Consider the following 23,928-nt stretch of genomic DNA (forward strand, 5'->3'; position numbering starts at 1 on the left):
TATATCGAAGGCGTATGTCATGATGGTTTAGATAATTTATCTTGGCTTGTTTTTTTGGCTACAGAATATTCTGGGGCTATTCTTTGGGGTTTATTTGTCATTCATTCATTTGGATTTTTTTTTTCTGGTAAAGTTTTTTTATTTTTGTTGTCCTTTCCTATAATTTTTAATGAAATGAAATTATACAACACCAAAACAAAACAAAAAACATTATTAACAAGATTTTTTTTTCGATTGTAATATTACCTGTGTTTCGTTGTCGTTTGTTTATGCAACAGAACAACAGAACAAACAAAGAAAAAATTAAACAAGGGACAGATTTCTTTTTTTCGTTGTTGTTGTTTTGATATATAAACTTTGACAAAGACAAATAATCCAGCAAAAAAAACAAGCTTGTTTTTTTCGTTGTTTGGCTTCATTCGATAATAATACCGAAAAAATGAATGGCAAAATAATGGGATCAGATTATTATTATGATGACTGATGATTATTGTAATATAACCGACAATAACCGACGATAACGATTTTCGATTAAATTATTCATTTCGAAAAAAAAACATTATTATGATTTTCGAACATATCTTATTGTTCGAAATCTTCATTGTTTGTTATTCGTTCTATTCTATTTCGACTTGAATTGTTCAATTTGACGGGTTTATTTTCTTCTTCAGTCTTCTCTCTTCTGGGTAATTCGGTTTATGATGATGATGGACAAAATAAATGAATTTTGATATGAAAAAAAAATCAGAGAAAAGGAAACCTGATTATATAATCATTCATTACGCTAAATAAATGAATTATTAACTAATTAATTTATGAATTAGTTAGTTAGTTAGTTTTTGGTTCGAGATTGAGAGATTCATTTGTTGTTTGTTTGCTCATTTGTCACTATTTTAACATTTTCGAATTCTTGTTCCTGTATGTACACTATATGAACGGAATCGAACGATAAAATCGAATGCAAAGATTTTCGAACGCAAAAAAATTTTTCTTCCTTCTTTGTTTCCAAATGTAAATTTTGTGAACATTTTATTCGTTTTTCCTCGATCAATTCGGTTTTTCATTTGTGACAATTATAGGTTGTATTATTATATAATGATGATCGAACTAAACTAAACTGTATTTTGAATCTCCCAAAAAAATAGGTTTTGTCAAACTTTCGCTCATTTCGTTATTGGCAACATTGTCGCCATAATTCGTAAATAATACATATATTTATCTGAACAAATGTTGGATGATGATCGAATGAACAAAAAGAATTTTTCACCGATAAAAACTACACACTCAAATCGACAAACAAACGAATCAAAGACAGAGACGATTATTATTATTATTGGCCAACCGAACGATTCATATTATATTCACATGAATTGTTGAATCCATCAATTACCGTCTTCGCCGTTTGTCGAATGAATTGCGTGAATAAGAAAAATTGCTACGAAAGAAAAAAGAAAAAAAGAAGAAAAAAAGTTCACTCTATCAGTTTCGAATGAATTTGATTGATTTTGGTTTATTGATATGGTGGCGAAGTGAGGGGGTGTTCAATGATTTGTAAGCAATGAGCATCAATTTCAAACAAACGAAGACAAATTCTTCTTTTATATTCATTGAACATGGTTATTTGGCAATAGTATTGTGTAAATTGATGATGACGATGATGATAATAATTCAAAAATTTCCAAATGGGCTTTTCATTGAACATTTTTTGGATTCTTCTTTTTACACAACAACTAATATAAATGATTTCGAATCCATCTAGCCATCCATCCATCCAAATCTATCTATTTAGTCATTTTTCTTTTCGGTTATTTCACTGGAATATCTGGAAATGCAAAAGGTTTTCACATGACCAAAAAGGAAAATGATAAAATTAAACGACAATTTTTGGCTTGTTATTCCAACAATAATTTGTTCGTTTCGACAATCATTTCGAATCCATTCGATTCATTTGCATGTAGAAAACGAAGAAAGATTTTTTCTCATGAAACGATATATCATCAATGAAGAAAAGTAAAGTATACATAACCCGGTCGCCAATATTCAAGCAATAATAATGTTCGATACACACACAACTATTATTCTTTATTATTCTTTTTTTGGCGAAAATCTGAACATTGCAAAAACGAAAAAAAATATAAATATTTGATAAATGATGATGATGATGAAACAGTATTTTTTTTTTTGCTACAGTATTTTATTTTTTTGGTGAACATCGTTTTGAATCATTGTTGTTGTCAATTTGTCGAGGTTGCATTAGCTTGTTTTTGTTTTTTGTTTTTTGCTTATAAATTATTATAAGTAAAAATCGTTTATCTTTTTTCCGTTTCACTATCCCTTGTGATGTCAAAGATCATTCATAGTTTCTCAATGAATGATGGATAGAATTAAAAAAAATCCTTGAAATTTTTTTTTTTGGAAAGAATTTATCCAGAATTTCAACCAAAACAAAAAGAAGAAATTTTTTGAATATCGTTTACAGAATATTAAATAGGCTGTTTAATGTTTCATAAGCTGATTAATTTTTTTTAAAATTCAGATTTCGATGTTTTAAAGGGACAAGAGAGCGAGAAAAATGAATGAATTTTATTTTAAAGTTGATGATTAACGCGTACTTGCACGAACGATGATAATGATGATGATGATGAAACAACAACAGCAAATCGTTCTTGCATGTCATCCTCATCATCATCCTCAAAACAACAGCGATCTCATTATTGATTTTTGTTTTCCTCCTTTCTTAAATAAAATCTAGAAAAAAATAATAAAAATTTTGGCAAATGAAAAGTAAACAAACAAACGAACGAAAATGAATTTCCAAAGAAAAATATGGATTGGGGAACAACCAGAAAAGAAAAACGAATTGTCAACCTTTCCGCCGACTGACTTGACAGACAGAATGGACTTGGAACCAACATCCATCCACAGATTTAACTTAATTTCAAGTAAATAAAGCCAATTTACCCAAAAAGTCTTGAAAGAAAAATATTCAGTTAAAAAAAACAGAAAAAATCCAAGTTGACAATAAACAATGATGATGATGATCAATATGAATCGATTTTTTTCTATTCTTTATTTGTTTATTAATAACAACAAAGAAAATTGTTTTCTTGTCACGTTTTATTTGTTTTTTATTCGGTAACTATAGTTATAAACTTGGTTGCAAAAATACTAACATATTTTGTTTGTTTTTCGGTTAAAATTATCAATTAAATTTTCCAGATTAAATCAGAATTTTGATAAAAGTTTTTGGTTTTTGATTGATTTTTTTTTCGCATCGTTTTCTTCGAATCGGTTCGCCAGTTCTTATTGCTGCTGTTATTTCGAAGATTTCAAAACTTCTGAATGCATTTTTAAATGCTGTCCAATAAATGTACCAACAAAATAATAACTATGATTATAACCATCTCGGTAATTATAATCCAATGGTATTGAATATTTTCGACATGCTTCGACAAAATTTTCCGGAAACAAATGATCCATGTATTCATCTTCAGAACCCTTTTATTTCATTTCAAAAGAGAAAAAAATAACAAATTAGAAAAAAAACTTTATCGTGATTTAAGCATTACCTGATCGATCATAAGATGAAGATCTGGTCCATTATACTGTGAAATCAATTCAGTTGCATCCCAATGTTTCCATTCTTCTTGGTTATTTTCACCAAGATAGCCTTTGAAACATTTTTGTCCCCATGGACTAACCATTGGATTACTTATTGGTGCAAATGCCGATACACTTTTATAAAGGCCAGGATTTTTCATACTACAAATCAATGCACCATGTCCACCCATACTATGACCTGATATTGAACGTAATCCCGGAATAACTGGGAAATTTTCTTCAATAACCGTTGGAAGTTCCCGTACAACATATGAATACATTCGATAATGATCACGATATTTTTCGGTTGTTGCATCCACATAGAATCCAGCACCCGTACCAAAATCATAATCTTTATCTTCACCATCAATATTACAACCACGTGGACTTGTATCGGGTCCAACAACCACTAGATCAAGTTCAGCTGCATAACGTTGAAAACCAGATTTGATAATAAAATTTTCCTCAGTACATGTTAATCCGGAAAGCCAATATAAAACTGGTGCAGGATTTTCTCGATTTACTTTCGGTGGAATATAAATCGAAAACCGTGTTGTACATTGAAGTTCTTTACTAAAAAATGAATAAATTTCTTGAAAACCATCAAAACATTTACTTCGTGAAATACGTTGAAATTGAGCCATAATGAAAACGACGAAATTGATGAACAACAACAAAATCACAAATATCAATTTGATTGAGGATTTTTTTTGTTGATCAAAAGTTTCGATTTCGTTCGATCTTCTTTTTATATACTGCTGTCATAGAAACACAGAGAAAAAAACATACGGTGCTTGTCGCCATCTATTGTTTGAAAATGAAACCAAAACGCCAGGATTTTTTCAAAATTGAAATTTTCTATTTTATTTTTCTATAAAAAAAGAAACAAAAAAAAATCAATCGAACTGGAAAGAGACAACGAAAAAATGAAATTGATTTGACAGTTATTTTTCTTTGAAATCATTAATAATGTTATTAACATTGAATTTTTGGTTAAATTTTACAATCAAAAAAATAAACTATCGAAACAACAACAAAAACCTAACTATCGCGATTAAATCGATATTTTTGTTTGTCGAATGAAATATAATTCGAATGAATTTAGTGCGATTTTTTTGTTTGATAAATTGAGCTTTTTGTTTGTCGTGAAAAAAAAGTGTTTTTCTGATAAAAGTGTTCTTTTTTTGTGTCTTATTCAATCGATTAATCAATATTAACAACAACAACGAAACAACGAAAAAATCTTTTAAAACGAATAAATAACAATCGAATAACAACAGAAAAAAAAATATTTATCATTTTTGTTGATAATAACCAAGTATAAATTATTAGGTAATAATGATATAATATGTGTGTCTTGTGTTTGATTAATAGATATATTTTTTCTCCATTGAATTTAACAGGAAAAATTGATTGATTGTTCATGTTTTCTTTTGATTGATTGATTCGATAAATTAAAGTGTAAGTGTGTAATTAATTAATGGTTTTTTCGAAAACGAAACCGAAAAAAAATATATATGTTTGTGAGCAATATTTTTTGTTATTCACTTTTGAACACACTCTTATTAAAATAGTGGTGGATTCATACAATATAAATATAAATCTATAATATCGGTGAAATGAAAAATGAAAAGAAAAAATTCCATATTGATTGATTTTTTTTGTTTGTTTGTTTGGCAAATGCATCAATCGAATCGATTGATTGGCTCGGCTGTTTGTTTGTTTTTTTTTTTAAAAAAGAAAGAAAAAAGTTTTTTCGCTTTCAAAACTTTTCAAAAGTGAGAAAATCAGCAAATCAATGACATGATTGAATCACTTGAGTATTCAATTCAATCAATAAACAACGCATATCACTTTTTTTCTTCTTCCCAAATACAGTGAAGAAGATCATTAAATTTTTCGTTTATCGTTTATCGCAATTTTGATATTCCACTTTTTTTTCACACACACCAAAAACAGAAAAAAGTTTTTTTCATTTAAATATTTTCATTGCTGAGATAAAAGATTTGGCCACCACCATCAACAAAACAACCACAATAATATCACCGTCATCATCATCATCGTTTATCGTATACAACAATATTTTGACATTTGGTGTTTTTTGCAAAGAGAAGAAATAGTTTTTGTGAGCTGTTGTTTGATTCAATTCGGAATTTTTTTTTTGCATAAAATATGTGTGCGTAAGTATAAATAAATATAGATTTTTTCTGATGAATGAATGAACGAAAAAATTGATTCTTTTCTTTTATTTTTCCCTATTATTATTATATTATAGAATCGTGATATGTATAAAGATGATGATGAATGGATTGGAAATGAAATGATTGAGTGGCCGCCGGTATGAATAGTGATGATGATGATGATGATGGACCATAGTTATTGAAAAGAAGAAACAAGAAGCATTTTCTCATTTGAATAGTTGTTGCTATTGTTAGAAGAGGTAAAGAAGAAAAAAGGAAAAAGTTTCAATTGAATTACATTATCATTCATGATGTCCATTTTTGAAGGACAAAAACGAAAAAAATAAATAGAATACACTTACTACACCAGTACCAATAGTTTGTAATAGATTTGATGATGTATTTTTATGATGTGATGATGATGATGTTGAAAAATTAAGTTTATCAAATGTTGGTACAGCTGAATATCGACGACTACTGCCTGAACGACTTGATAAAAATGATTCAATACCAAGATTATTGGATATATTGTGAGAAATCTGTTTTAAACACACAGAGAACGAACAATCAGTCAGTAATGGTAATGAAGTCCCAAGAAAAAAATGAAGGACACCAACAACAAAAAGAAGAATAAAAAAACAACAAAAGAAAAAATAGAATAAAAGAATAGAATAGAGAATACATGATTAGAATAATGAATGATCAATGGAATGAATGAACGATTCTTTTAATTGAAATAATAGAAAATTGTAGAATTCAATAGAACTTGCCTTTGGTATATTTGGAATAAAATTTTTAGCATCTTTTATCTCTTTCAATCCAACAATCGATGAATGACGACGTGAATTTAGATTATTTTTACTTGATGCACGAGATAATGAAAATGATGTAGTTGTTGGTGTTGATGGTGCAACTAAAATTCTTGGCGGTATTATTGTATTATCTGAATGACGACGACCAGGTAAATTTGCCTGTACACGTAATAGATTTGAATCTGGACTGGAAGCAGCTGATGCTGTTAAGGAAGCACGACGAACAACATCATCCATACTTATTGATGTACGTCTTGAATCTAAACGTAATGATGGTGGACGATTTGGTGAATATGATGATGTTTGTCTTGATTGATGATGAACATGATTCGAATGATTATCTTTCAATGATTCAGTACTGAATGACAAACGAAAAAAAAATTACATTGTTTTCATCAAATAAACCGGAAAACATAAGTGCAACATAGAGGAAAAAAAAGAAAAGAAAACGATAAATATAAAAATCGATAAACATGAAAAAAAAACTAAAGTCAACCAATTTTCTTTTCTACATTAGATCATCATGATAATGATAATGTACATGCAACCTAAAAATAAAAATAAAAATAATAGAAAAAACAAAACCAAACTTACATTTCAGGAATTTTAATTGTCATTTGATTTTGATTTTTAATATTAGCTTCTAATATTAATTTATTTCGTTGACATTTACCAATATATGTTAACATTTCATTAAACAAACTGATTAGATCATTGAACTATGATAATTAGAATTTGGAAAAAAAACAAACAATTAATTAATTAATTAACACATCAGTGCTCGCGCATCAAATCCTAACGCCAGTGCTCGCGTGGGGTATTTTTTCACCCCACCATTGATTTAACATTAAGCGATTTCGAACTTAGAAAATTTTTTTGTATAATCTGGGGTAGAAATATACCCCACGCGAGCATTCATGTGTTAATCAATCAAAAAGAACACAAACTGGATTATAATTACTTCATCAAGATTTAAATTAACATTAGCCATTGCTGGTATTAATGCGGGCATAATTTTTGTTGCCAATAAATTAACTGTAATACCATATTTTTTTGTATCCATCATCATTAGTTTACATATGTCTATGATGATTGTCCAAACAAACAAACAAAACAGAAAACAGAAAAAAGTGAAAATTATTATCAAGAGAGAGAGAGAGAGAGAGAGAGAGGGAAAAAATGATGAATGAATGAATACTTACTTATCACTATAATCAATACAGAAACATCTTGTATACGGGCATGCATTATCATTGGTAATACATCATCCAATATATCGGATTTGTCTAAATTTTCTATAACTTTTTCAATACAGATCAATATATTGATTTGAATCTGGCATGGGGGCAAACAAAAAACAAAATTTTTTTTTAGGTATTTTTAGGAATTTCCGTTCGTCGAAATGAAAATCGATCAATTTTGTTCATTTTAAATGATGATGATGATGATTTTGTTTGAAGCCAGAAAATGGAAAGTTTCAAAATAAATGATTTTTTTTTGTAGCAAAGGTTGAGTGAATCAATTTCAATATCAGCGAAAAAGAAAGGAAAAAAATCAGGAAAAAAAAGATCAATAATCGGGCTACCTTGGTTTGGAATTTTGTTTTATATTCATATAAAAAAAAAAAAAAAATAGAATAAACATACCTTTGGATCGGCATTAATATCAAATAGTTGTTTAGTTTTTGGTAAAATCATACGTCGAATAGTAATATCATCTAGATGATCAATCACTTGTGATAATGCAGACATTGCTGCCGACTTTTTTTATCAGTAACGGAATTCGATCCGAAAATCATCACCGAAAAGTTAAAATAGTGAATGATCACACACCGAAAAGGTTCGAAATAGATTCGAATAATCAATTTTTTTAAAGGAATGCAACATTGTCGGACCAAAACCAAAATAATGACGCCCATGTAATGATGATGATGACCATGGAATAATGATGATGACATCCAAAACAAAAAAAGACAAGTCGGAGAAAAAGAAGAAAAACAAAAAGAAGAAAATCAAATTAATATTTCTCGATAACACTAATGAGATATTAGTTTTTTCTTTGTTTTCCTATTATGACAGCAATCAATCGATTCTAAGAAAAGGAAAGGAAAAAGAAAAAAGTTGAAATAGAAGTAAAAATGTCTAACAACAACAACAATGATTAATTGGAAATTCGATGGAAACTCTCTCTCTCTTAATTCGATCGATCGATCGATCTATTGATTCTATTACTAACTTTTACTAATTGATGTTTTTTTTGTTTTTTCTAGGTCGACAACGTCATTATTATTATTATTTTGATCTTTTTTTTTGTTTCGATAGGTATCTTAATTACTTTATAACTTTAATTATAATAATAGATTTGGCAAGTTTGAGTCGAAATAGCTGATCAAGTGAAATGAAAGAATCGTTTTTTGCACTTGGAAAAAGTCCAAATAATGTTTGGCCCTAAAGCAACTTTGATGATGATGGAAATAAATTATTTATTCGATTGATTTAAATCACCAGATAAATGTGTCAAAATATGGAAATTTTTTTTAAAAAAAAACATCAAACGTAAACATACCTGAATTTGTGGTGTACTTGAATCAAAAGCATTACAAATCATCGGTACTATTTCCTGACGAAATAATAAATTATCATCATCATTGCTGGAACATGTTTTCAACATTAAAATATCAATATTTTCCAACAATGTTACGGTGGCCTTTTTCATTTCGGATTCAGTTCCGTTTTTTTCGGGTTGATGGCGATCCATAATGGCGAAAAATTTCAATTTTTTTTGAATATTTTATTTGGAGAGAAGAATGAAGCAAAAACAACGAAAACAGGGAGAAAAAATCAATCGATTATTTTTTTGGAAAACTTTTAACAAAATCTGTCATTTTCAGTCAGTCATGTTTTCGTTTCTTTTTCAAAAACATTTTCATTTTTTCTGCTGAACAAATGAATTGAACAAGAAAAAAACTGTCACTTTCAGCAATTTTTTTATCGATTTCTCCCGATGATGATATTCTATTACTCTGAGTATTCTTTAAGCATTCGATTTTTTTTTCAACATTCGATTCTATTTCTACCCACTACCGTTTCGGGTTCGAGTTACCCACACTATTTAAACACACACACACACCAATAATAAATTCTTTTTTAATGGCATTTTTCTTCTGGTTTTCGGTTTTTTTTTTCTGTTTCGGTTAAAAAAAATGAGAATTTAAACTGACTTATGGTTTTTTTTGTTTCTTCATTACATTTCATAAGTTCAAGAAGCAAATATGAAAGTAAATAACTCAGTCAGTCAGTCTGTCTGTCTGTCGGTGAGTGAGTGAAACCAAAATTGAATAAAAATCCATGCAGGAATTACGAAGTAAGTAAACAAACAGAGAAAAAAGTAGGTTTAAAAAAGCGAAATGAAACAATTTTAATGTTTGACTTGTTTGACTGACTGACTAAGTAAGTAAGTAAGTAAATAACCCTGATGATGATTATTAAAAAAAAATCATTCAAACAAACATTGGGAGCAAAGAATCGAAAATTCTGATTTTCAAATTTTCTTTCTGCCAATGTTTTTTTTTCTCTTTCTGTAATTTTTTGATTTACATTATTCCCTGATTCTCATTTGATGATGATTTTTTTAAAGAATTTTTTAAAAAGAATCTTGAAAAACATTCAAAGCAAACTTAATGAGAATTTTTCTTTTTTCTTTTCGAACATCAAAAAGGTGGAGAGAAAAATTCTAGGTTTTAGGTCGAGTGGGAGAAAAAAAATATTGTAAAATGAAGATTCTCATCTCACTAATCAAACAAACAAACAAACATGAAATTCTTCGTCTTTTTCTCCCTTTCATTTCATCTGATAACAACAACAGCAACAAGAATTATATGACTCTTGAGAATTTAAGAATCATCATCATCAAGGGTTGACGTCATTGATGCAAGCATCATAATCTTTATTCATTGATGGAAAATGGAAAAGTGGTAGAAATGGATGAAAAATTTGAATTTCTCTGCTCTGATGATGAAAAATTATCATAATTTTTTTTTTCATTTTTAAAGAAGAAGAAAAAACCCGATGTTTTTCTGTAGGTTTTTGTCTTGGTGAGTTTGACGACAGCCATCAACATTCATCATTTGATTGTCGTCAAACAAACAAACAAACATCTATTGAATCCTATTTGAATTGAAATGAATTTTTGTTAATCTTGAATTCAGTTCAGTTTTTTGGTACAGAAAAATTTTCATTGTTCATTTTTGCAGAAAAATAAAAACGAACAATGGAAATTCCAATGAAAACTTTTGATCAAAACAAAACAAAACAAGGAGATCAATAAGCAATGGATGGAGCAATTGAATCACACTGAATTTTGCTTTAAAAAAAAATCCCTGAGTAAACATTCGAAAAATGAGCAAGAGCGAAATAGGAAAATAGTAAATTTTTTTTGATATTTACCTGAACAGATTTTGGCATCTGAAATATATTCTTAATAAATGGTAGAATATATTGTTGAAATTGTTCCATCGTTGAACGATTAATCATATAGATTATTGGTTGTAATGCTGCTGCTAATACTTCCGGACTTTCCAATTCACCAACCATTGATGGTAATATATGTTGATACCATAATTTCTTTTTTTTTATTACACATAAATTGAGAAAAATGATGGAAAAACAAACGAAAAAAAAAGAAAATTAGTTTCTAATCAATCGATTGCGACGATCGGGTTAAAAAAATCATGCATTTATGAAAAAAAATAGGTAATTATAATCATTTGAAGCGAGATTTTCTCTCTCTGTTTTCAACCCTTTCCTTTCCTTTCTATGTTTCTCTTTCCTTTCATTTTATTCATTCGTTTGGTAAATAATAACGATGATGATGATGATGATTTACACAAGGCAAAAAAAAAAGAAATTTCATCAAATTAACACGCCAAACAAACGAGGACGACGGTAATAAAAATGCGAAACGAAACGAGCGAAAGGAAAAAAAGATATTTATAGCACACATTGTGTGTGTAAATAGGCAAAAATTTTTTTTTTCGTTATTTTCTCAATCAATGTTTTTTCCCCTTTCGATTTTTTATTATTCATTTCAATTTCATTTGTTATCATTTGCCTGGTTTGTTATCATTTTCAATTATCGTCGTCGTTGTTGTTGTTGTTGTTTGCCCGTTGATTAAAATCATTATTATTATTAAAATTAGTTATTTTAACACTGAATGATACGGGGGTGGGTGTTTTGATGATGATGATTATAAAAAAAAATCTATCCAAATAAACACTGATGAATCCAATGATGATGAAATTCGATTCAGAATAACAAAAGATTTTTATTATTATTTGATTCTTTTTCTCGCTTTGCCAAAAATAAAATGTTAATTTCAACAAACAACACTGGGAAATAACATTGGAAACAACATTGGGAAAAACTTTTTATTTTTCTGGAAATTTTTCCTATTTCTACACATATATTCTTCATATTTCTAACTATTTTCACTCAAATATGGATTTTGCTTTAGTTTTTTTTTTATATGGATTCTTCTTCTTCTTCTGAATGTGTTTAATATTATTTATTAATTAAAACCAGCCAGAAGAGATAGAGAAAGAAAAAACATTATTATTACAATATTTTTATTATTATGCAACCAAAAGAAAATAATCGTTCGTTTGTGTTTGTAATGCGTTTGTTCAGAAAAATGCTTTTCAACAACTAAAGTCGGCTTCACTGCCATAATTCCTGTTCATAATGTTTTCTCTCTCTCTGTATATCTACCATATTTGGATTATATGCAGAATAAAAAATAGCAGCAAAAAAGCTTCAACTTTTATTATTATTCACTTTTCTACGTTTGGAACGCGAGAAATCTCATAAATTATTATTAAATATTGTTATTTTTATTCGAGGAAAAAAAAATATGGTCGACACTTTAGTGCGGTGCACAACTTTATTATTAAACGATTCAGTGGAAAAACTGTTTGTCGTTTGGCTGGTAAATAAATTACAGAAGGGAAAAGGAGACGACATGATGATGATCTTGGGGAATAAAAAAATCGATAAATAATTTTTATTAGGGTAGAAATAGCTGAAAATTGTGTAATTTGAGGTGGAAATAGTGTGAAAATTATTCAAAAATACACTTACCGTTGGTATTGTTGGTAAAAGATTTTTTAAATTATGATAAAAATTTGATTTATGTATCGAATCTTTCATCTGTATTATATCCAAATAATGTAAGGCCTGTACACTTGGATCGATAAAATATTTGGACTGGAATTTTTCGAGTTTCCATTTGACGATAATGGGATTGGGAAAAGAAAAATTTGAAAAAAAAATTTTCATTAATTTTCATTAATTTGGTGAAAAAAAATTTGTCAACTTTTTTTTCTGGAAAAAAACCAAATCAAAACTAGACAGAAAGGGCAGACAAATGGTTAAATTTTTTTTTGTCCAGAAAATTTTCTTCTCTCCCATTATAATTGAATTAACAAACAAAAACGAGAACAAACAAAACGAACGAGCTTCTGTTTAATGTTAAATATATTTTTTTTCCTGATTTTGAAATGAAAATTATCATATTGTAAATTATGTGATTGTTTTTCTGTTTGTTTTTGTTTGCTGCTGCATCTCTTTTACTTCGTTTTTTCCCATTCAATTCAATTCAATTCAATTCAAAGATAAATTATTTCTCGAATTATTTGCTCGAATGTTGGTTTAGTCGAAACAATCATTTACTAATTTATGACTCTCTCTGTGTGCTAACACTGTGCTGTGTTAAGTTGTGTATGAATATATATTTGTTTGTCCGAGGGAAAAAAAGACAAGACAAAACAACTAAAGAAATAAGAAAAAAAAACAGCCAAGAAATTGAACCGAAAAGATACAAAAATGACCACATACACTGAAACAGAAAAAGAAGAAGAAGAAGAAAGGGAAGGGAAATGTTGAATAAATTGATGATATTATCATTGTTGTTTTGTTTTGTTTTCTCTTCAACAAATTCTCTAACATCATGGCTATCTTTGTTGCTGTTTTTGTTGTTGTTTAGTGAATGTACTTTGTTTTTTTTGTTGTGTGTTTAGTTGAATGTGATTCTTTTCCATTTTTGTTCTGTCGTTATTTTCATTTTGTTGTTATTTTCATTTGTAATTCTCTCTATTATTATCACTGAATTTCTTTTCGCTGTTTCTGCTGTTTTGTACATTTTTACATTTTGTTTTTTGTCTCAAAATGAAAACAAAAAACAAAAACATTCATTTTACCATTGTTTGGTGTGTCTGATGTGTGCTGGTTCATTCGATAAATTCCGCAAAAAAGATTCTATCCTATTCTCTCTCTCTCTCTTTAAAACTAATAATAATCATTATAATCATCATTATCATATAGCCCAAAAAAATACAAAATGTTTGTTTTGTTTGTAACACCTAAATAAGAAAAACACACTATTATAATATATTTACTTTTGGTTATAGTAGTGTAGTAGTAGCAGTAGTCAATGGTCATCATCATTATAATGATAATAAATATTTAGATTCTTTATAAAGATGATCATCATCATCATAATAATAATCATGATTTCGACTATTTCGACTTTTTTTACTAATGACAAATATTTCTTTTAGCCAAAATGGGAGAAAGAAAGAAAATGTCGTATATCATTATTATTATTATGATTATAAATCGTTTTTGTTTTGTTTTTTCACACCATTTTTTTCTTAGTCTCACTTATATATTCCCTGGTATAACTGGAAACATCTTAACTGAGAATTTATTTATTTCTTTCTTCAGGTTTTTTTTTATTACTAAGATTAGATATCTGGAGAGAGAGAGAATACAGTGTTAAAATAGAATTTGATAAGTCGACATAATGAATGAATATTTTGAACTGAAAAAGAAAGAAAGCGAAAGAAATCCATCCAGAATAACAGAATTTCTTTCCTTTTACCGTTTTTTCCTCTCTTGTAACCTAAAACGCACTGAAAACAAACAAACATAGAAAACAAAAAAAAGAAAACAACAACGTCAACGACAACGACGAAAGAAAATAAAAGTCATTCACAAACATCTTATTAGCATCTTATATAATTTTACTTTTATTTTGTGTCATTCTCTCTCTCTCTCTCTCTCTCTCTCTCTCTCTCTCTCTCTCTCTCTTGATACTTTTCAATTCTTAGATCAAGATATATGTCTGGAAGCAGGTTTCGTTGTCGTTTCTTTTCTTTTGTTTCTTTTTTTCGTTTTTTCGTTTTTTTCAGGTTCACTAAGCCTCCGAATATATATAAAAGAGAGTTTTTGAAGCCAAAAATTGGTTGGAAAAAAAGAAAGTTTTTGTGCACAAAACAAAACAAAAATCTTCATTCAATATGGATTCGTTTTCTTTTGTTTATTCGGGCAGGGGGAGAGGAGGGGGTTAAATTTGTCATTTGAATAACAAAAACAACAACAAAAAAATTTAACAAGATCCTTATGATGATGATACAAATTCTTTTTGGAGACAAACTTACAATTTTTTCTTTCTTTTCGATAAACAAACAAAACAAAAGACAAACACTTTGACATTGAACATATTCGAACATTTTTTTGGGAAAACTAAATTAAATTTACTTAACGATGATAACAATGATATGCAAAAGGGGCCAAAATAAAAGTGAAGAAAACAAGGGAAATCTATTGATGATGAAGATATTCTTCTTGATCAAGTGATCCATGTTCAATTTCAATTTTACTGTTTTTGGGTAATTTTCGTCCGAAATTTTCGCTATGTTTCTTTGCTTTTTGCCTTGTTTGTTTTGATTGAAAATTTCTTTTCTCTCTAAATTTCATTTGATAATGTGGATAAAACAAGACGAAAAATGAAATAAACTTTTTTTTTGGGTTCAATTTTCTATAAAAATAAAATAAATATCCAAAAAAAGATTTAAAAAGTTTCTTCCTTTTCGTCTTTGGATACACAATACACACATTAAACATTTATTTCATAATAATACAATTGGTCGAACTGAACACACAAACAAACACTGAACACAATTGAAAACAAAAAAAAATCATTTTACCATTCAGAAGAATATTCTGATAAAGCAAAAGCAAAACCATTGTGTGCTATTTTGTGTGTGTGTGTGTGTGTTATATTATTGGGGATAAAAATATAATCATTCAACCATTCATTCATTGGGATTTTCTTTCGTTTATTCTTTCGTTTACGTTTCATTTGATTCGATTCAATCGTATTTATTTTTTCTTTATTCTTTTCTTTTCTTTTATGATGATGATTTTTATATAAGTAAAGAATCGAAATCTTGAAAATTGGAAATTGCAAAGAGAGAAGGAGAGAGAGAGAGAGAGATTGAACAAGGTTTTTTTCAATCCAAAATGCTTGATTTTTTTCTATGATTTTGATTTTTCAAAAGGTTTTTGTTTTCATTTTCATTTCGTCTGGCAATTTTCAAAAACAAAAACAAAAACAAACAATGTGAAACACACTTGTGAAACACATATTGAAAAGAGAAACTAATTATCAAATGAATGGATGCTATTTTTTTTTTTGATGATATTAGTTTTCCAGGGAAACTTTTTCTCTCTCTTTTGTCCTGCACAGAGAGAAAAAATTTAGGCTTTTAACTTTTTTGACTATTTTTGTGGAAATAGCTCGATCACATGACACAATTTTCAAAATTTCACTCAAAAGTCGTCTGTTGAAACCAATCGAATACAAAATTTGTTGAAATAGCGAAAAAAATCATTAAAAATTGAAAAATTTTCTAAGTCATAACCAAAAATTGAAAAATTTTCTAAGTCAAGAGCCAAAATTGAAAAATTTTCTAAGTCATAACCAAAAATTGAAAAATTTTCTAAGTCAAGAGCCAAAATTGAAAAATTTTCTAAGTCATAACCAAAAATTGAAAATTTTTCTAAGTCAAAACCAAAATTGAAAATTTTTCTAAGTCAAAACCAAAATTGAAAATTTTTCTAAGTCAAAACCAAAATTGAAAATTTTTCTAAGTCAAAACCAAAATTGAAAATTTTTCTAAGTCAAAACCAAAATTGAAAATTTTTCTAAGTCGAAGCCGAAAATTAAAAAATTTCTAAGTCGAAAGCCAAAATTGAAAAATTCCCTTAAGTCGAAGCCGAAATTGAAAAATTTTCTGTCGAAGTCGAACTTTAAAAATTTTTTATGTTAAAATCGGACTTTGAAAAATTTTCCAAGTCAAAACCAAATATTAAAAATTTTCCAAGTCGAAAGCCGAATTTTGAAAAATTCCCTTGAGTCGAAGCCGAAATCTGAAAAATTTTCAGTCGAAGTCGAACTTTAAAATTTTTTTCAAAATCGGACTTAGAAAAATTTTTAAGTCGAAATCAAAAATTGAAAAATTTTCTAAGTCGAAATTGGACTTTGAAAAATTCTTGAAATTGAAATCGGACTTAGAAAAATTTTCTTAGTCAAAACCAAAAATTAAAAAATTTCTAAGTCGAAAGCCAAAATTTGAAAAATTTTCTAAGTCAAAATCGGCCTTTGAAAAATTTCCAATATGAAAAGAGAAATCATTTAGGTGATAATTCACCAACAATATTATATCTTAACAGTTTATTCCTGTTTAGTTAGATCGAATTTTGGTTGGGCTTTTTTTAAAAAATTGGTTTACGTTAATGGAAATTTCAGTCATAATGGAAAATGTGTTGGTCACGGGTTCGAATCCTCGCAGCGCCTTAATAAAAAATATATGTAAATCAGGTATTTTCAATTGAGAATTAAATGACTTTAAAAGAACCAAAGGGTAAAAAAACAAAACAGTTCAATAAAAGAATCAAAAAAAAAAAAAAAAAAAAAAATGGAAAAAAGAATCGAAAAAAGAATCGAAAAAAGAATCAAAAAAAAATCAAAATTTTTTTTTCGCTCGTTTATTTTTCTTTTAAAAAAAATTGAAATCAGTGCCATCTGTCGATGAAAAAAAGGACTGAGTTTTCGCAAAGGGTTGTCCTTAAAGACTATAACCGAAATTTTTTCCCTCTGTGTGGAAATCAAAGCAAAGAAATTTCATTGTAAATTTCATTTTTAATTAAAATTATCGAATGATGTTTTTTTATAGAGTTTCGAAAATGTTTCCAATAAACATTATCTTTGGATGTTGAAATCAATCCCGGTATTACCATTGAGAAAAATTCAAGAAGAAAAGAATCAAGAAGAAATACAAACGTAATGTAAACGAAAAAACGAGAAGAAATATTCTCTATGGAATCCTTCTATTCATGTTGTTTGAACAATATACAACTTGCCTAATATAAAATAAATATCCCCCCTTCTTTGTAATAACAATAATGATATCCCCCTTTCTGTTTGTAAATGTACAATTTTTTAGACGATTTTCTTAGACACCAAAATTCTCTCTCTCCCCCTGACTGAAGATATCTATCATAAAAATAAAAAGGATAAACTGAATGAAAGTGCAAGTGAGAATTAGAAAAAGAATCAAAATCTTTGGCACGAACAAACGTCCAAGTCGTTGAAGAAAAAATCTTCCTGAAAAAAGCACCATAAAACATGGAATTCAACAAAAAGGAATTCAACAGAATCAAGAAAGAAAGAATTGAACAATTCTCTTTATGGGAAAAAAAAGATTCTTTTTCTTTTTCTTCAAATTCCTCCTTCACCACACACACACACAGGCATTTATCTTTTGATTGTTTGATTCGTTCATCACCATAAGATCATTATGGTGATTTTTTTTCCAAAAAAGTGAATTATACACACACACACGGTACACACTGCACACAAATATTATTCAAAGTGAAAAAAAGAATGTTTTTTTAAAAAAGGGGGAAAAAAAATAACACCATACAACCAACATGGGAATCTTTTTTTCTTTATGTTTGTTTTTTTCCCATTATTATAATTATCATTATTATTTTTCATTTGGTTCAGGTCTGATGATCTTTGTTCTGTTCTGTTTACACACACACAAAACATATCATCATCATCTAATAATAATGAAACTTTAGACTCATTTTCTTGGATAATATTTTCTTTCGTTTCTTTACTTTTCGTTACTTTTGGTTTGTTCGTTTTCGTTTTGGAAATGAATTTAAGATCAACTTTAATTTGACTACGATAATGATGATGATATGCAGCAGATCTTTTCTTTTTTAAAATTCTTTGACTTTTTTTCTCTTGAATTTTTTATTTTTCTTTGAAAATTTCTAAAAAACTTTAACACTTTTCTTCCCCTTTGAAATTCTTGAAAAATCTATTTAATGTTTTTTTCTTTTGCTTTTGTGTTTGGTTTGGTGCGTGTGTGTATTAAAGGGTTAAATTTGTAATCAAATTGATGATGATCATCAAGTTGAGAATCAAGGGAAAAAACGACTATAAAGAATTTCTTTTTCTTCCTTTTTTAAACAGAAAAGCTGCTGCTATCTAAAAATACCTCGATCAAGAAGTGAAAAAAAAGAAAAAGCTCATTTTCAATTCAATTCGATCAATAAATGGAATTCAACGTTGAAAAAGGGGGAAAAAACATATGCGATATTTTCCTTGGTTTTTCCCTGGTCTCAATTGATAATGTTCATTTCATTTCTAACTTACCGTTGTTAAATTTTGTGATGTAGGACGTTTTTTATAATCAATTTCAAGTAAACTTTTCAATGATTCATGTAGTCCAGATGGAATATTTGGCAGCAATTGATTGAGCGATATATTTAACTATTTCGTCGTCGTTTTTGTCGTCAAATGTGCAGTAGTATTTTTGCAATCGTTTTATGATGATGATCGTCATCGATCGATGAAAGTTTCAACAACAACAAAAACAGCAAATTTCAATGGAATTCCAATGGATTTTTTTTTTTGGTTGAATGTCGTTTGTCGAAGTCATCATCATCATCATAATCATCATCATTGATGAAATATGGTACCAAAAAAAAACACGGTTATAAAGAGAAGAGAAATTTTTTTTGGGAAAAATGAAATTGGAAATATTAATGGAAATGAAATGAAAAAAAATTTGTTTGGAAATCGAATTTTCCATAGGGAATTGATGGTGAAATGGTCACAGCCGGTTTAAATTTTGGGAAATTTTTTCGGGAAAATTTTTTTCTGGGAAATTTTTCGAATTTTTTCCGGAAAATTTATGCTTACCGCATCAAGTTGTTTTAAATAATTGGATGCATTTAAATTTGCTTGTATTAATGATCGTCCATTATTATAAAGAAATGTTATTAATAAACCTAATGAAAACATATCACTATTTATTGTACATAATGATTGTGTTTGTACTTCGGGCGCAATAAAATCTAAATCTGGTTGTCCCATTTTAGGTAATTTACTTGTATATGGTTGACATGTAATGGCATTCTGGAAAAGAATATTTGGAAAGAAAAAAAATTCAAAAATATCGTTACAAAATATCGGTCACGTGACCAAACTTGATTGTCACGTGACCATTGTGAATATACTGACCATTAGATCATTGTTACAATCATTATTATTGTTATTGTTACTACATTTTTCCATAAATTCAAAACCAGCCAATTTCCATGTACCTTTTTTATTGATCAATATTGATTGTGGTGATATATTACGATGAATAACACGACAATTTTGATGTAAATGTATTAATGCTTCGATAATCTTCAAATTTTTTTTCCCCCGTTCGAAAAATAATTTCCAATTTTTTTCAATCGATTTTTCAAAAAAACAAGTAAAAATAGAAAAAAAGTTAACGAAAAAATCAATATTTTATCGAGAAAAATGGTTTTAAAAGAATTTCGAGGTGACAGATTTGCACGCCCACATTAACACCCACTTACACCAACACATAAAGTGAAAAAGTGGAGAAAATCTTTTCAAGAAACTGAAAAAATCAATAAAGAAAAAAAAACTTGAAAAAGTTTTTATCCATTTTTTCTCAAGAAAAACATTAACGGGAGGGAAAAACTTCCCGGAAAACTTTTTATTTACCGGGAAATTTTCCCCACCATCACCACCACCACCACCATTCAAACACACCTAACACTCACACACAGCAGATCAGCCAAAAACATCAAACATCAAATCATCATCATCATTATAATTATAAATCCTGTAATTTTTCTTAATAAATAGAAAAATTACAACAGCAAAAAACTAATTATCCTTGCTGCCTGAAAATAATAACATTTTTACAACATTTCAGTTACAACATTCACCATTCAAATTAATTCATCAAATGTTTTTTTAACACAGTCATCTCTTGAGGATAACCAAAAAACGAAATAAAGAATCTTACTTAAAATAGACAGAATATTCTTTCTTGTTATTCTTCTTCAATCCAATTATTAACTTTTTTCTTTTCTTTTTTTCTGTTTGTTTGTTTGCTAATTCTATTCTTTGAATATCTTCTTGTTGTTCAAAAAAAAAATTTCATTATTCCTAATCAAAACTAAACAGAACCGAACAGAAAAACATTATTAATAAATAAATAATATTAGCAAACAAACAAACAAACCAACAAACCAATAACGGAATTTTGGACAGAATAATTTTTCAGCAATGTTTGTTTGTTTGCTTCTTACAGGGTTGCAAAGAAGTAAAGTAAAAATAGAAAAGTTTTCCGAAAGTTTTCCCGCAAAAATCCTAATAGTAAAGTTTTTGGGCCCCGTGATGATGATGTTTTGCATCATTCATTCATTGAAAATATTGAAAATATGGATAATGGAAAATCATTTTTTTTCATTTTTTTCACTTTTCAATTTTTTATTTTCGGCAATAAAAGTTTACATGGAAGTTTCTCATTGTGTTTGATTCTGTGTCTGCGTCACACACACACACAATGAAAATTGACAAAATTTTCTTCATTAAAAAAACTTTATTTTTTTAATGAAGAAAATTTCCGGAAAAAATTTCTAAAGAAAAAATTAATTGATAATCGTCTTCCGTTCCAGCATGCATGGTTATTGTGTGTGTGTGTGTTTTTTTTTGTGGGAAAATTTTCCAGAAATTTCATTTCTGAAAAATTTTTATAAACTTACCTGTAATAATCCATATTTAATTTCAAAATCTAATAAATTTTGTTCACGTAACAATGGTGATGGTTCATATGATTGTGGCAACCTGTCTTCCAAATATTCATAACAATTTGATAAACTACCCAATACTGGTTCAGTTGCAAATGCTAATGTATCACTTGATTCTTCAACCGAATGTACAATAGCCAGAATACGTGGATGACGAAAACGATCTAATTGTCTTATACTGAATCGCAATATTTCGGCAATCATTTCTTTACGTTTTGGTTTATGTAATTTATCAGCTTGACGTTTATCATAGAAAAATAATGATACTTCCTTTATTAACCATTATGCAAATTAAGATGATGACAGACAACAACGACGAAAAAGCAAAAGAAACCATAAGAAGATAATGAGATAAGAAAACATTAATAAAAAATTTGCATAATAATTACTCATTTTTTTAATAATAAAAAAATAAAAAACAATTAATTAATTAAGTAAACTAATTAATTAATGAAGTAACTAACTAATTAATAAAGTAACTAGCTAATTAAATAAAATATTTTTTTTCTACTAATTAAATTTATTATTTGTAACTTTTTTATTTTTGTTTGTAATTTTTATTTGTAACTTTCATTTGTAACTTTTCATTTGTAACTTTTGTAATTTAGAAAAATTTACTTTCGAATCCGATTTACGAACGGCATCGAAAATTTTCCATGCTAATTCCGGCCCGGCTGAACCGATTTGTTTACCACATTCAAAATATTGTGCAATTGGATTAACATCAATATTATATTGGCTATTGCCACTGCTACTGCAATTTGAGCTTATCGATAATGTTGGACTGGCCGGATTCAATAATGACGACGATGACGAAGATGTTGTTTTTAGTTTGGAAAACATTTTCGATGATTTGAAATCGGAAAAATGAAGAAAATCGACAAATTTCAAATGTGAAAATGATGATCAGTGTTGCTGTCGTTGGCTGGTAGTGGTTATTTTTGCGATTTAACCCCAAGAAAACATTAACGGAACGGAATGGAAGAAAAATTTGTGTGCAAAATATAACACAATTATCACAATGAGAAGAAAAAAAAATGGACGAAATTTTGAATATCAAAAACAAAAAAAACCACAAAAACTTTAAAACTTTAAAAACGACAAAAACAACAACAGGTCGTTTTTCATTATTATTGCAAAAAACAGTTTTTCATAATCAACATTCGATCGATCGATGATGAATAAAGTTTGACGGGAGGAAAAATATTTCCCGAGGAAAATATTTACCGGGCAGAAAATTACCGGGCAGAAAAATCACCGAACAAAAAATTTACAGGACTAAAAAAACCAGGCCCGAAAAACACACAAAAAAATTTATTATTCTGATGATGAGGATGATAATGATGTGTTACGATGCAATGTTTTTTATGGTGATTTTTATTATTTTCTTTTTGGTAATATACGCCAACGGGAATGACGACGATGATGTTAATGATCATCATCAGATCAGGAACAACAAGAAAACAAGAGAGAAAAAACGATAACGATATACATAACAAAACAAAACAACCAGCAAACAGCAACCAAAACTAACAAAAATTCAAAAAAGGTAATCATCGTAATGAAATATATGGAAAGAAAAATGTTTGTTTGCACTGCACTGCACGAAAAAAAACCGAATGAAAGAATGCGGGAAACAAAAAAATCATTATCAAAAATCACCCAAAAGAAGAACCAGAGAAGAGAATCCAGTGTCGTGTTTTCTTCAACAAACGACACATACATACACCTGGAACCAACTAAAACTGAACCGAAACTTTTTTTTTTGAATATAATTTTTGCATATAGAAAAAAAAATGTTTGAAACAAACGGACGAACTACGACGACGATGCAATGAAATGAAAATGAAAACAGAATCCAGCAAACCTATAGGAGAAAAATTCCAAAATGACGTTAGTCGGTCGGTGTTAGTTTTGATCATGTGTATTACGGTGGTGGTGTTTCTTTCTTTCCAAAAAAAAAAATTCTGCCCCCACAAAAATTCAGTTTTACCATCATCAACATCAAGCAAGCAAGCAAGCATCATCATTTCAAAATTGCAAATTGCCATTCCTTTTCTCTATGTGATTCTCTTTTCGTTCGTTTGTTCGTTATTTTCTTCCCATTGATTCTATGTGTATGTGTGTGTTTGTATGTAGTGATCATTTTTATTGGATCCCGAATAAAAAATTCCTACCTCTCTTTTCCACTATGTATGTGCAGCACATTTACTTTTTTTCTTTTTACTTTTTATTGATGATGATCAATGGTGGTAGGACCAAATAATAAAAAAAATTTTAGCTATGTTTTTGGGCTATGGTAG

The 23,928-nt window shown here is 28.4% G+C and overlaps 2 protein-coding genes and 1 long non-coding RNA gene across 4 annotated transcripts; 1 reads left to right on the forward strand and 2 right to left on the reverse strand.

The window, feature by feature from the left end:
* Window positions 1-3,038: 3,038 nt before the first annotated feature.
* Window positions 3,039-4,344, reverse strand: LOC113790877 (S-formylglutathione hydrolase). The gene is made up of 2 exons (XM_027340579.2): window positions 3,570-4,344; window positions 3,039-3,498 (listed from the first exon to the last, which is right to left on the reverse strand). The coding sequence occupies exons 1-2, from the start codon at window positions 4,242-4,244 to the stop codon at window positions 3,316-3,318; spliced, it is 858 nt and encodes a 285-aa protein (XP_027196380.2). The 5' UTR covers window positions 4,245-4,344; the 3' UTR covers window positions 3,039-3,315.
* Window positions 4,345-4,718: 374 nt separating this feature from the next.
* On the forward strand, window positions 4,719-5,321 carry LOC142645972 (uncharacterized). Its single transcript, XR_012846984.1, has 2 exons — window positions 4,719-4,932; window positions 5,004-5,321. It is a non-coding gene; the product is annotated as an uncharacterized LOC142645972 (long non-coding RNA).
* A 185-nt stretch (window positions 5,322-5,506) lies between these two features.
* Window positions 5,507-22,879, reverse strand: bma (SCY1-like protein bma). 2 transcript variants are annotated; one of them, XM_075823668.1, is made up of 15 exons: window positions 22,244-22,879; window positions 21,581-21,895; window positions 20,031-20,201; window positions 19,710-19,925; window positions 19,161-19,277; window positions 12,728-12,853; window positions 11,038-11,214; window positions 9,158-9,298; window positions 8,239-8,352; window positions 7,795-7,927; window positions 7,554-7,675; window positions 7,187-7,311; window positions 6,551-6,950; window positions 6,143-6,319; window positions 5,507-6,025 (listed from the first exon to the last, which is right to left on the reverse strand). In XM_075823668.1, exons 1-15 carry the CDS (start codon window positions 22,466-22,468, stop codon window positions 6,008-6,010), a joined length of 2,577 nt encoding a protein of 858 aa, XP_075679783.1. In that variant the 5' UTR covers window positions 22,469-22,879; the 3' UTR covers window positions 5,507-6,007. The 2 variants fall into 2 exon arrangements, with proteins under 2 accessions (XP_075679783.1, XP_075679784.1); XM_075823669.1 differs by lacking the exon at window positions 12,728-12,853.
* Between the last annotated feature and the right edge of the window lie 1,049 nt (window positions 22,880-23,928).

The sequence above is a fragment of the Dermatophagoides pteronyssinus genome, unplaced genomic scaffold (assembly GCF_027571235.1).
Source record: "Dermatophagoides pteronyssinus isolate colony J.1.1.1.1 unplaced genomic scaffold, Derpt_VIB-CSIC_2022.12 sq0033, whole genome shotgun sequence".
NCBI classification, from domain to species: domain Eukaryota; kingdom Metazoa; phylum Arthropoda; class Arachnida; order Sarcoptiformes; family Pyroglyphidae; genus Dermatophagoides; species Dermatophagoides pteronyssinus.

Coding starts and splice junctions, on each gene's coding strand:
- LOC113790877 (XM_027340579.2), bottom strand. CDS start 4,244: ATGGCTCAATTTCAACGTATTTCACGAAGTAAATGTTTTGATGGTTTT. Junction 3,499..3,569: donor TTCATCTTATGATCGATCAG/GTAATGCTTAAA, acceptor ATGAAATAAAAG/GGTTCTGAAGATGAATACAT.
- bma (XM_075823668.1), bottom strand. CDS start 22,468: ATGTTTTCCAAACTAAAAACAACATCTTCGTCATCGTCGTCATTATTG. Junction 19,926..20,030: donor ATTGTAACAATGATCTAATG/GTCAGTATATTC, acceptor ATTCTTTTCCAG/AATGCCATTACATGTCAACC. Junction 6,320..6,550: donor TTATTCCAAATATACCAAAG/GCAAGTTCTATT, acceptor TGTTTAAAACAG/ATTTCTCACAATATATCCAA.